Genomic DNA, 12,602 nt, shown 5'->3' with positions numbered 1-12,602 from the left:
GAAAGCTCTAATATTTACCATTTAGAAGTTATGACCTAAGGGGGAAAAAAAAGTAGGTCAAATGTCAAGGTCAAAAGGTTTAGTACCAACGGAAAGGTCTTGTCATGAAGATACTCATGTGAAATATTAAAGCTCTATCTCTTACTGTTCAAAAGTTATTAGCAAGGTTAAAGTTTCAGACAGAATAACAGACAGGACAAAAACAATATGCACCCCACCCACCCCCCCCCCCCCCCCCCCCCCCCCCCCCCCCGATCTTGGGGGCATAAAAATTCCTGTTCTGAATATCTAAGCTAAATTCTAATGTTCAGCAACAGTATAAAACAAGATGTGTTAAAACTTCACTGCACTCACAAGTGCATACACTGATGAAAGGCTTTAAATAATAGGTGTATTAACATTAAAACATCAAAAGATATGACTAATTTGGATTCATCCTAAAGTCATAACCCTGGGTTATGAAATTCACCATTTTTTGTTTATCCTTTTCTGTTATTCCTAAGTATGCATTTAGATTTTATACAGTATCAGCAAACTTACACATAAATACTATATACTAAGTTTGGCCCTACCCTGGCATCAGAACCCTTACACTGGGGATCATCAAATTTACAATTTTGGTAAAAGACTACCTGCTCTATCCATTTAGTTTAAATTTAGTATAAATAGCACTAAAGAAGATGTTATTCAAGTGTTTTACACATTAACACTAAATAACTAGTTTGGTCCTGTGCTGGGGTCAGAACCCCTACCCCGGGGATCATGAAATTTACAATTTTGGTAGAGGCCTTCCTGCTCTACATCACTATGCATTTAGTTTTTCTTACACGTGCAGTTCTCGAGAAAGGTGATTTTTTAAAATTAATTGGTCTATTTTGGGCAGTTTTTGCCCCACCCCTAAGGCCCCAGGAATCCTGAAATTTATAATTGATGTCCCCCTTGTTTCAAATATGTTTCATACCAAATTTGAAAAAAATTGGAATGATAGTTATCAAGAAGAAGTTAAAAATGTCTACTGTTCACACATTTAATAACTGACCATTTTGGCCCCACCCTGATACCAAAACGCTTACCCCTGGGATCATCAAATTTACAATTTTGGTATAAGATTACCTGCTCTATCCATTTAGTTTCTATTTAGTGTAAATAGCACTAGAGAAGACGTTATTCAAGTGTTTTACACATTAACACTATATAACAAGTTTGGCCCCGCCCTGGGGTCAGAACCCCTACCCCGGGTATCATGAAATTTATAATTTTGGTAGAGGCTTTCCTGCTCTACATCACTATGCATTTAGTTGGTTTTTTTTTTTTTTTTTTTTTTTTTTTTTTTACATGTGCAGCTCTCGAGAAGAAGATTTTTAGAATAGGTCTATTTTGGGTAGTTTTTTGCCCACCCCTAAGGCCCCAGGGGTGCAGGAGTTCTGAAATTTATAATTTATGTTCCAAATAAGTTTCATACCAAATTTGAAAAGAATTGGAATGATAGTTATCAAGAAGAAGTTAAAAATGTCTATTGTTCACACATCTAATAACTGACCATTTTGGCCTCACCCTGATACCAAAATGCTTACCCCCGGGATCATCAAATTTAAAATTTTGGTAAATGACTACCTGTTCTTTCTAAATATTTATTCAGTTTCAATTTAGTATCAATAGCACTAAAGAAGATGTTATTTAAGTGTTTTACACTTAAACACTATAAACCAAGTCTGGCCCCACCCTGGGGTCAGAACCCCTACCCCGGGGATCATGAAATTTATAATTTTGGTAAAGGCCTTCCTGTTCTACATCAGTATGCATTAAGTTTTTCTTTCACGTTTGTGGTTCTTGAGAAGAAGATTTTTGAAAACTGGTCAATTTTAGGTAGTTTTTGCCCCACTCCTAGGGCCAAAGGGGTGCTGGAGTCCTGAAATTTACAATTTATGTCCCTCTTGTCCAAATGATGCTTCATACCAAATTTGAAAAGAATTGGACTGGTAGTTATCAAGAAGTTAAAAATGTTCAATTGTTAACGTACGACGGCAACCAATTGCAATAGGTCACCTGAGTTTGACCTAAAAATTTCATATACATCTACATAAGGCCAGAGGCCAAGTTTTGAACCAAATTTCCATGAGAAAACTATCACAGACATATACACACAGTACAAGAAAATACAGAGCTTACAAGTCCACTCTCGGAAAGTAAATGTTACATTTGAAGTTGATTCAGAAAAGTAAACAGAGCACACCCTGGATTTGAAATTTTGGAAGCTAACCAAACAGGCGGAGCCAATCATTGAGATCTAAATTTGTGATACTTCACCCATAGGGGCTAAGCCCATTTTGGGACCGAACTCTGTGATACCATAAATATAGAAAGTGTTCTAACTCTGACCCAGATAAAAAAAACTAACCACTCGCTTCAAATGCCTAAAAAACCTTAAATTAGGTATGCTATACGTAATTTGTCGTTTTCCTTGCATAGATTAATGTTATAACTACTTGCATGCCAAATTTCAAGTCACAGGTTCTTAAAATGACAAAGATATACATCATCGTTCTCTAGATTTCACCTGTTTATTTTTACTAGGACATTTACCGGTCCAGGTCACGGAGTCGTTTCTCGCCTATGACAGCAGCGAAATTCAGACTAGTATGGAAGGTTTTAGACCTGTCAATTGAATGTAATTTGAATGCTTTTAACAAAGTTGAGTCATTACCTCTACCCCAGGGGTCATGAAATTTATGATTGATTGTATCTAGTTTAACGTCTCTCTCAAGAATTTTTCATTCGTATGAAGACGTCACCAAGACCGGTGAAGGGCTTCAAATTTAGGCCTTTGCTAGGTACTTACGGACATTGAGAAGTGAGAGACTGAGGGTTCATTAGCGTGCCACAACTACTGTCAGTCTGTAACACAGGACATCTGTTTTTAAGGTCGTCTCCGAGGACCCGTGACATTCACACCTGATGCCAAGCGTTTTGCAATGGAACTGTCACTACCCGTTTTAACGACTTGCAGTAGGTCTGCTATGGCTGCGATTCGAACCCTGGCCTTCCGCATGTGGGGTGAACGCTCTAACCTCTAGACCACCGCGGCGGTCATGAAATTTATGTTTTTCTTGCCTTATATGACCATGCATTTAGTTTTTATTACAGATGTGCAGTTGATTATGAGAATTTGTAAATTTTTCATTTTTTGTTCTGTCCCTAAAGCCCCAAGGGTGCAGGAGTCCTGAAATTTACAATTTGTGTACCCCATTGTCCAAAAAGATGCTTTATACCAAATTTTTAAAGAATTGGAATGATAGTTATCAAGAAATATCGATTCATGGCATCGAACAAAATTAAAGGCTGGTGTCTGCTAGCTTTGTCATCATGTTTATGTACAATCTGCAATTTTGAAACGATTGTATACTAATGGGTCTCCCCAAAAAAGGATATCAACAGTTCCATTTAGGGTTATTTGCAAAATTCTGGCAGATTCCATCAGCCAGTAATTGTATTTCTTACTTTAATCTTAAAGTTTGTTTTTATCGTGTTTAGAGTTAGTGAAAACTTGGAAGATTTCACAATTCATGCTGTCCTTTCCATGTTGCCATTGGAAACTATTTTTGTCTTGCTGTCATCGGTTCTTCATAAATTGGTACTACAGAGTTTAAACAACACTATACCCTTTAAAGAATTGATTTTCAACAACATTTCACGGACAAGTTTGCTTTTGGTTCACGTCTGGAAGAAAATCAATGCAGGAGAATATTTTTGAGTCAGTGGCAAGTAAGAACTGTTGAATGAAAGTCACTTAACTTTTACATTTGGCTTTAAGGATTTACAATAAGTATCAGTAACATAGTCCATGTTCTTTAAGATATCATTGTCTTGCAGGATATGTTCAGCATGTTCGGTGGGTGTCTGACGAGACTGCCCACTTGTTGATAGCAAGTTTGAATCTAACAGTGGTTTTAATTTTTTCCAGGACACTTTCTACTTTAAAACAAGAGGCCCATGGGCCACATCGCTCACCTGAGTCACCTTGGTCCATATCAGAAGACTTTCCATATATATTTGCATGTAAAACCGTAGCCCCTATTATGGCCCCAACCTACCCATGGAGGCCATGGTTTTTGCAAACTTGAATCTACACTATGTCAGAAAGCTTTCATGTAAATGTGAACTTCTTTGGCCCAATGGTTCTTGAGAAGAAGATTTTTAAAGATTTTCCCTATATATTTGTATGTAAAACTTTGATCCCCTATTGTGGCCCCATCCTACCCTAGGGGGCCATGATTTGAACAAACTTAACTCTGCACTATGTTAGGAAGCTTTCATGTAAATATCAGCTTTTCTGGCTCAGTGGTTCTTGGGAAGAAGATTTTTAAAGATTGTCCCTATATATTTGTATGTAAAACTTTGATCCCCTATTGTGGCCCCATCCAATCCCCGGGGGCCATGATTTTAACAATTTAGAATCTGCACTACCTAATAAAGCTCATCTATAAATCTCAGCTTTTCTGGCTCAGTGGTTCTTGAGAAGAAGATTTTTCCTATATATTTGTATGTAAAACTTTGATCCCCTATTGTGGCCCCATCCAATCCCCGGGGGCCATGATTTTAACAATTTAGAATCTGCACTACCTAATAAAGCTCATCTATAAATTTCATCTTTTCTGGCTCAGTGGTTCTTGAGAAGAAGATTTTTTAATGACCCTACTCTATTTTTACCCTTTCTTGATTATCCCCCTTGGAAGGTGGCCTGGCCCTATATTTTAACAATTTAGAATTCCCTTTACCTAAGGATGCTTTGTGCCAACTTTGGTTGAAATTGGCCCAATGGTTTTTGAGAAGAAGTCAAAAATGTTAAAAGTTTACAGATGGACGGAGGGATGAACGGACGGACGGACGGCTAGACGGACGCCAGAATACGGGTGATCAGAAAAGCTCACTTGAGCTTTTAGCTCAGGTGAGCTAAAAACTGCTTTATTCACCACATTAGGTTTCAGTTTCAAAACATTATTGTACGAATCCTCCACTTTCCACCCAATACATTTTTTCTGGTGTGCCATTCATCTGTAACTCTTCGACAAGAAATATTTCACTGATTCAAGCCCAAGAGAAAAGAACCCATGACTTTTCTCTATCTATATGGATTTCAAAGACAACATAATCTAAATTTCTATATTTGTCTATCAGCACGACAACAGTCACATGATCAGAGTGGTTCTAATATGCCACTAATGCTTTTCTTTCAAAGAAAGTAAAAATACATGTGTACTTATAATTTCATGCACTTACTTGAGTTTGTTGGACAATAATGCCAAACACTGAATTATAATCAATGGACTGATCGCGCTTGAACAGAAGTTCTCCACAGTGCTGACCAATGTTTTTTTCAGACAACCTTGACACGGTTTTGAGCGCCTGTTCCTTTTTCGCTGTCGTTGATGACAATTCTGGATTATTTGCACTGATTGTCTTTCCTTTGGTGTTGTTATTTGGAGGTGATACATCAATGCATGGCAGCACTGGCTTATCTTCCCTTACCTATAAATCATAATACCATACTGTATATCAGTCTAGACTAAGTCAGACACAAATTATGTTGTCTGGTAGACATCAAATCATTAGAACTTGAGTTTTTGAGTGAATTGTTCATCGAGTGTAATGACATGTTAATCAACAATATAAAAATAAACGAAAGTACTTTTATTTCACAAGTAATGTTCCTTGCTAAATTACGTGGTAATAAATTTCTCGCATATATTTAGGAGTGACTGATGGCAAGGTGTAACACTATGTCCCGAGTCATTTCATGACAAGGGCATAAAAAATTAGCTGGTCATACTTGATACAGTAAAACATGTTTATAACATACATGCTTAAAGGGACTGGTTCACGATTTTTGAACAAAATATTTTTTTTATTTTTGATGTTAAATATTAAAAGTATAACTCATTTAATGTTCACGAACAAAATTTTGTACCTTCTGAATGCAAGAATAAATGCTATATTTTAGCCTTCAATATGTGTTATGTAAACAAAGACTCGAGTCTTTTTATGTATACAAACAAACAAGTGAAATATCAATTTTGTAATATAAAGCATCTTAATTTTGCATAGTCGCACATTTTAACTTTTATATGTCATATTTTACCCGAAGAATGCTTGAAATGTGAAAGTTATAATAAACTTAGATCAATATCCATTTCTTTTGAAAATTTCGTAAACAATAACATACTGCAATCTTTGTTTACAAAACAAATAATAACTCTCTAAAATGAGCTTCTGTGATAATGCATAACCTTGATTTTTATGTGAAATCTTTTAAACATATTAGACAGTAGATTTTGATCAATAAAAATAAAAAATAAAATTTTGGGGAAAATCGTGAATCAGTCCCTTTAAATAACAAATTCATGCTTATTGCGAAGTGATACATATATATTCCTCAATGAGAGGGGGAAAAAAACCAAAAAAAAACCGACACATCCTGTTCTTAGTGAGTATTTACAAAACAGCATTGATGGTATTCCATCTGAAAAAAGTATGAAAATAACCCACTCTTGCCTGTACTTGAATCTTGTTTTTTATTCATCCACTAAAATCATATCAGCATAGCAAGAAAATGCAATATAATCAGTTAGCAGGACTGACCGCTTGCAAAAGTTGCCAGCCTTGATAAAAATATTCAAGTTCTGACAATCCAACAGTTTTTCAAATTTATTTGTAAGTTTTTATGCAGACTCATTTCTTACATATATGCACGCTTGAGTAGATGTATTTAGTACATGTGTAATGTATTTCATACTCCAAAGAGGGACCTTTTGACGTGCCCCAAACAAAGTTGGGAACATATTGTTTTTACTCTATTTCTTCTTCTTCTTAAGATAAATATATGATATATACGACTTGCAAATTTGTATTCCTTTGGTTACCTCACAAATCACGACTATACGAGGTGTCTCCAGCTTATTTTCAAATCCATTAATCCGGTGATGAGCATAGATGATATCCGGTTCAAAACCCTTCTCGTCAACATTGCCCATTTGTAATGTCTGTTCAAGAAGACCATGTTCAAAACTGGGGGAAAAAAGATTATATTATTAGCATAAACATTTCTAGAATGTTGACCAATTTCAAAAGAGCATCCTCTGCTTGCATGGCATCACTAACTACAGTCACAGTAGATAAAAGCATTGCAACAGTTCAAAATTTTGCAATATCGTTAATGAACACACCAAACATTTTTTTTTCTTCAAATTTTCATTTGAAGACATTTTGTATCAAATCCACACCATATAACTCGAAAATGTTTTACCATTGTTCTTTCTTAATATGATTCAGAAATAACCCTTTACAAATTCACTGAAGGGGTTTAATAAAGTGAAAAGAGACAATCTGATTTCTTAACTAGTTTCTCTTTATTATCCTTGAAGCCTAACAGTTTTTTGTCTTGTCAACAGTTTAAATAATAAGTAACCTATATAGATTTTTGTCTATTGTTAGCAGTTTCAATTGTACATAGCCAGTCTGCCTATATATTATTGTCTATTGTTAACAGTTTCAATCGTAAATAGCCCATACATTATTGTCTATTGTTAACAGTTTCAATCGTAAATAGCCCATACATTATTGTCTATAGTTAACAGTTTCAATCGTAAATAGCCCATACATTATTGTCTATTGTTAACAGTTTCAATCGTAAATAGCCCATACATTATTGTCTATTGTTAACAGTTTCAATCGTAAATAGCCCATACATTATTGTCTATTGTTAACAGTTTCAATCGTAAATAGCCCATACATTATTGTCTATTGTTAACAGTTTCAATCGTAAATAGCCCATACATTATTGTCTATTGTTAACAGTTTAAATCATGAATAGCCAATACATTATTGTCTATTATTAACAGTTTAAATCATAAATAACCCATACATTATTGTCTATTGTTAACAGTTTAAATCGTAAATAGCCCATACATTATTGTCTATTGTTAACAGCTTAAATCATGAATAGCCCATACATTATTGTCTATTGTTAACAGTTTCAATCGTAAATAGCCCATACATTATTGTCTATTGTTAACAGTTTCAATCGTAAATAACCCATACATTATTGTCTATTGTTAACAGTTTCAATCGTAAATAGCCCATACATTATTGTCTATTGTTAACAGTTTCAATCGTAAATAGCCCATACATTATTGTCTATTGTTAACAGTTTCAATCGTAAATAGCCCATACATTATTGTCTATTGTTAACAGTTTCAATCGTAAATAGCCCATACATTATTGTCTATTGTTAATAGTTTCAATCGTAAATAGTCCATACATTATTGTCTATTGTTAACAGTTTCAATCGTAAATAGTCCATACATTATTGTCTATTGTTAACAGTTTCAATCGTAAATAGCCCATACATTATTGTCTATTGTTAACAGTTTCAATCGTAAATAGCCCATACATTATTGTCTATTGTTAACAGTTTCAATCGTAAATAGCCCATACATTATTGTCTATTGTTAACAGTTTCAATCGTAAATAGTCCATACATTATTGTCTATTGTTAACAGTTTCAATCGTAAATAGCCCATACATTATTGTCTATTGTTAACAGTTTAAATCATGAATAGCCAATACATTATTGTCTATTATTAACAGTTTAAATCGTAAATAACCCATACATTATTGTCTATTGTTAACAGTTTAAATCGTAAATAGCCAATACATTATTGTCTATTGTTAACAGTTTAAATCATGAATAGCCCATACATTATTGTCTATTATTAACAGTTTAAATCGTAAATAACCCATACATTATTGTCTATTGTTAACAGTTTCAATTGTAAATAGCCCATACATTATTGTCTATTGTTAACAGTTTCAACCGTTTTGGTTTTTCTTTCCCAGTAGAGATTCCTGCATTTCATTACACTGAATCATGTCAAAATGAAAACTTGTACATGTATGTATGTCGTTACTTTCGTTTCAGGTGACTAGAATTGACAGTCTGGCAATTGACAGTCACTTCGTTGAAGTGAATTAGTAGGGGCTGGCTTTAGTCAGACTGCTAGAATTGACTAAAACGAGTTAGTGCAACAATTAAATCTTTCATCCTCAATCATCTCAAATTGGGATCATAATTATTCAAATTCACATACACAAATGGTAAAATTTTACTCCCGTTTCCTCACATTTTTTTCTTGACAATGAATGATTTGGTGCCCCAATACAATGACAATCATCATGTCTGTCCCGATATTGTTTGTCTGTCTGTTAAATCGACTGTTATCTTTGACTAATGCTAAGCTGAAAGTTTTACAGTGTGAGACGAATATACCAACACAAAGACAAACAAATAAGAACTGCAGAAAATTTCCTTTACATAAAAACGCGAGCTAAAGAATTTTGTTTGATCCTGTGGTCCTTAAACATATGTAAGTCAATACGCCACAAAATTTCTAGGATCTTTAATTCAAAAGCTAGTGAAGTACCAAACATATTTGACAATCAGACAAGTTTTAATTACCTTCGTTCATTTTGTTGTTATTAGAAATTTCTTGGTTTGAAAGAAGGGAAAAAAATCAAAGTTAATTATGACATCATCATGCACAGTTTGCATCAGCTAATTATGACATCATCATGCACAGTTTGCATCAGCTGTGTTACTCATTTCCTGTGTTCAATGAATCGGCAGATCAAATGTCGAAAGTCCAGTCTTCGACGTTAACCAGTGGCCCGATGCCCGAGGCCAGTAAAATCGGGATCGGGCTTCTAAAAATATTTAACCCAGGAGTCTGGCGGGCCTGTAAATGTTTTATTGTATGTGTTGTATACATTACAAATAAAGCGTGAGATTGACTCAGACTTTCGCATCGAAAAACGATCAACCATGCTGCCTTTTCTGAAGTATAGGGAGGCACAGGCACTGGAAGTTAATGTAAATATATAATATGTGCATGTATAAAAAATACATGCACGATACTATATATAAAATTACATTAACTTCCAGTGCCCGTGTAGGGAGGGGACTCGTCCGTGAAATTCAAAACCTCAGAAGCGTATTTCACAATCACAACCATCAGATCCAAATGAAAAAAAAACTGGTCGTACAAGGAGAAAACAGAACGAAAATCCATGCCCCATTGGACCGAAGGTGGGCCTTTGCTAAGATATAATTCTGAAAAAAAACAAAATGTTTTGTACGTGGTGTTTACAAAACAAAGTAGATTCTGAACATGAGCTGCTGATGTCATCTGCGAGATTAATATGTTGAAAAATAAAATAAGATATGTAATCTTTTTAATGTCAGTTGTGTATTTTCCTACAGTAGAACATACATGTATCTATAGTGTAGAATCAGCATGCAACACCTTGCAAATGACAAGTGGTCAAATTAGAAAAAAATATTTTGGGCCATTAAAATAGCTTGTTCGGGCTTGCAAAATTATTATACTAGGAGGCCTAAAGGGCCTGTGCTTCACGAAGTTTTTCGTGAAGACTGAAGTCATGTTGCAAGATATTAAGAGTCTTCGCTCATCTCAATGGTCATACCATAAAACATATCAACTCTCATAAATCATGTATACAGGATCTGTACATTCAAACCTTGTTATCTTGAACTCGATAGGACTGAGAAAAAATTCTAAGATATCCGCGGATTCAAGATATCGAGGGTACAATACCAGGGATTTATCTAGGTTGTTTTTACTACCGGTAAAAGGTACCTTTCCCCTTTGGTAACAAATGGATATTTCCCCTTCCACAGATAAAAAAAATCCCCTTCAATTGTAGAAACTTCACAAAATTGTATAAGAATTTTCAACAAAAATCATTTTTTTTAATATTCTAAGTCATTTTAGACTTACAATATAGATAAAATGAGTAATCAATCACATCATATGGCTGTTATAATCTGTGGATATTATATTCCATGGATATCCCCATCCCCTGGAAGCTCATGACTACATTCTCAAAAATTCCCTTTAAATATAAAATGGGTAGTAACATCTAAATGCTAGATAAATCCTTGAATACTTAAGAATAAGTGGTTGGGACTTCTGAATCACTTGGATATATCCGTGGTAATCAAGATATCGGTGTTCCAGATATTGAAGTTCAACTGCATAACAAATACCTGATTCCGCTTTCCATTCCAAACATTTTGACTAAGGTGTCGAACAGATGACGGTATTGATGCTTTGAGTTTGGAACGCCCTGTATCACATTTTCAACCATTCTTGACAGAACATACATGAAACTTTTCCCGTAAGTATCAAACCTAGAAAAGAAAAGCAATATGATATATACATGCATATTTTAAAGAAAACATTAATTGTCCTTAAAAAAAGAAACCTGCTGTATCAAAAAAAACTTGAAATTTGGGATATGAATATTAAACAAGCAAATTATGTTAGTGATTGGGATAACAATACACTCTGCACCAGTCACATTAAATTAAAAAAAAACAACAAAAATCAGCACATAGATCAAACAAGCTGCACCTTTCTGGCAAATTCATACACCGTATCTTCTAACTTCGAGCTTTCCACAACAATTGACTGTGTATTCTCTATAATCCTTGTAAATAATAGTGACGGATTTTGTTAATTAGAGCAGTGGAAGACCCGAATGAATCAATGGACCAGAATAAGCCACTGGAGTCTAGAGATGAAGTTGAACATGATGGAAACAACAGACCAGAAAAAGACAATAGTAAAACCAAGGACAAGGAAAAATTTAAACAAAAATTTAACTTGAAATGGATAAAAAGTTGGCCATAGTTATACTAGAAATGTACTATTGAGAATCAATGTGTGATAGATCTTCCAAGGTCACTTTCCCATTTATTCAGGGCTCGAAATTAACATATGTCCGTCAGTCTGTGACTGGCTAAAAGTCTGGCGGACTGACTGACATTTGTTTTAGTCAGTGTGATGGGACTGGTTAATTTTCTAAAGCGTCATTTTGGAAAATATACTTTATAATAATATGAAATTTCATACACATTTGGCATGCTTCGATCTGTTTAATCAACCGGACGAATCTGATTCGTAAATATAAATTCCACATTTAAGTGTTACAATATTGTCTAAGGCATAATGAGTTAAATTTCATTTTAATGATATCAACAAAATATATTTGATTATTTCTGGAAAACTCTGTTGGACTGGTAATTTTTTCTGCGGACTGGTTAAAATTATACCCCATCAGTCCGGCTGGACTGGTGACATAAAAAGTTAGCACCAAGCCCTGTTTATTATTCTAAATGTCACATAATTTTAATGTGGTGCATTAAGTTTACATGTTACATTAACACTGCGAATATCCCATATAGCAATGTGCCATTGCCACATTAAGCCTTTTGCTTAAATCAAAGTCACTGAAAAGTAATACAACATGTTTATCTGAGCAGGCAGAACATGGAATTTCGTGTCATGGTTGTACCTTCTAAACCACGGTGCAAGTTCACAAGGCAGACCAAAACTAGGAAGAAAACAACGATCCTTGTACGAGTTCAGTTTGTGTAGCATATCAATGTTTAAGCCTTGAAATGCAGTGTAATTCAAATTCTGTATCATATCTATAAATCCACTTCTCTTTACAAACTCTGCAAGAAA

General features: G+C 34.5%; 1 protein-coding gene across 1 annotated transcript in view; it reads right to left on the bottom strand.

Moving 5' to 3' along the window:
* Positions 1 to 741: 741 nt before the first annotated feature.
* LOC125675350 (uncharacterized) overlaps positions 742 to 12,602 on the bottom strand; it is a 12,445-nt gene continuing 584 nt past the window's right edge. Inside the window, exons 1-4 of the mRNA XM_056152528.1 lie at positions 12,430 to 12,602; positions 11,120 to 11,263; positions 6,918 to 7,062; positions 742 to 5,526 (exon numbers count right to left, since the gene is read on the bottom strand). The exon at positions 12,430 to 12,602 is cut by the window's right edge and continues 584 nt beyond it. Of these exons, the coding sequence (XP_056008503.1) occupies positions 5,266 to 5,526; positions 6,918 to 7,062; positions 11,120 to 11,263; positions 12,430 to 12,602 (723 nt within the window). The 3' untranslated portion in view covers positions 742 to 5,265. The remainder of the gene's footprint in view (positions 5,527 to 6,917; positions 7,063 to 11,119; positions 11,264 to 12,429) is intronic.

This window comes from Ostrea edulis, unplaced genomic scaffold (genome assembly GCF_947568905.1).
Source record: "Ostrea edulis unplaced genomic scaffold, xbOstEdul1.1 scaffold_65, whole genome shotgun sequence".
Lineage (NCBI taxonomy): Eukaryota > Metazoa > Mollusca > Bivalvia > Ostreida > Ostreidae > Ostrea > Ostrea edulis.
The sequence above is the reverse complement of the archived record's forward strand: the minus strand, read 5'-3'. Positions and strand labels throughout refer to the sequence as shown.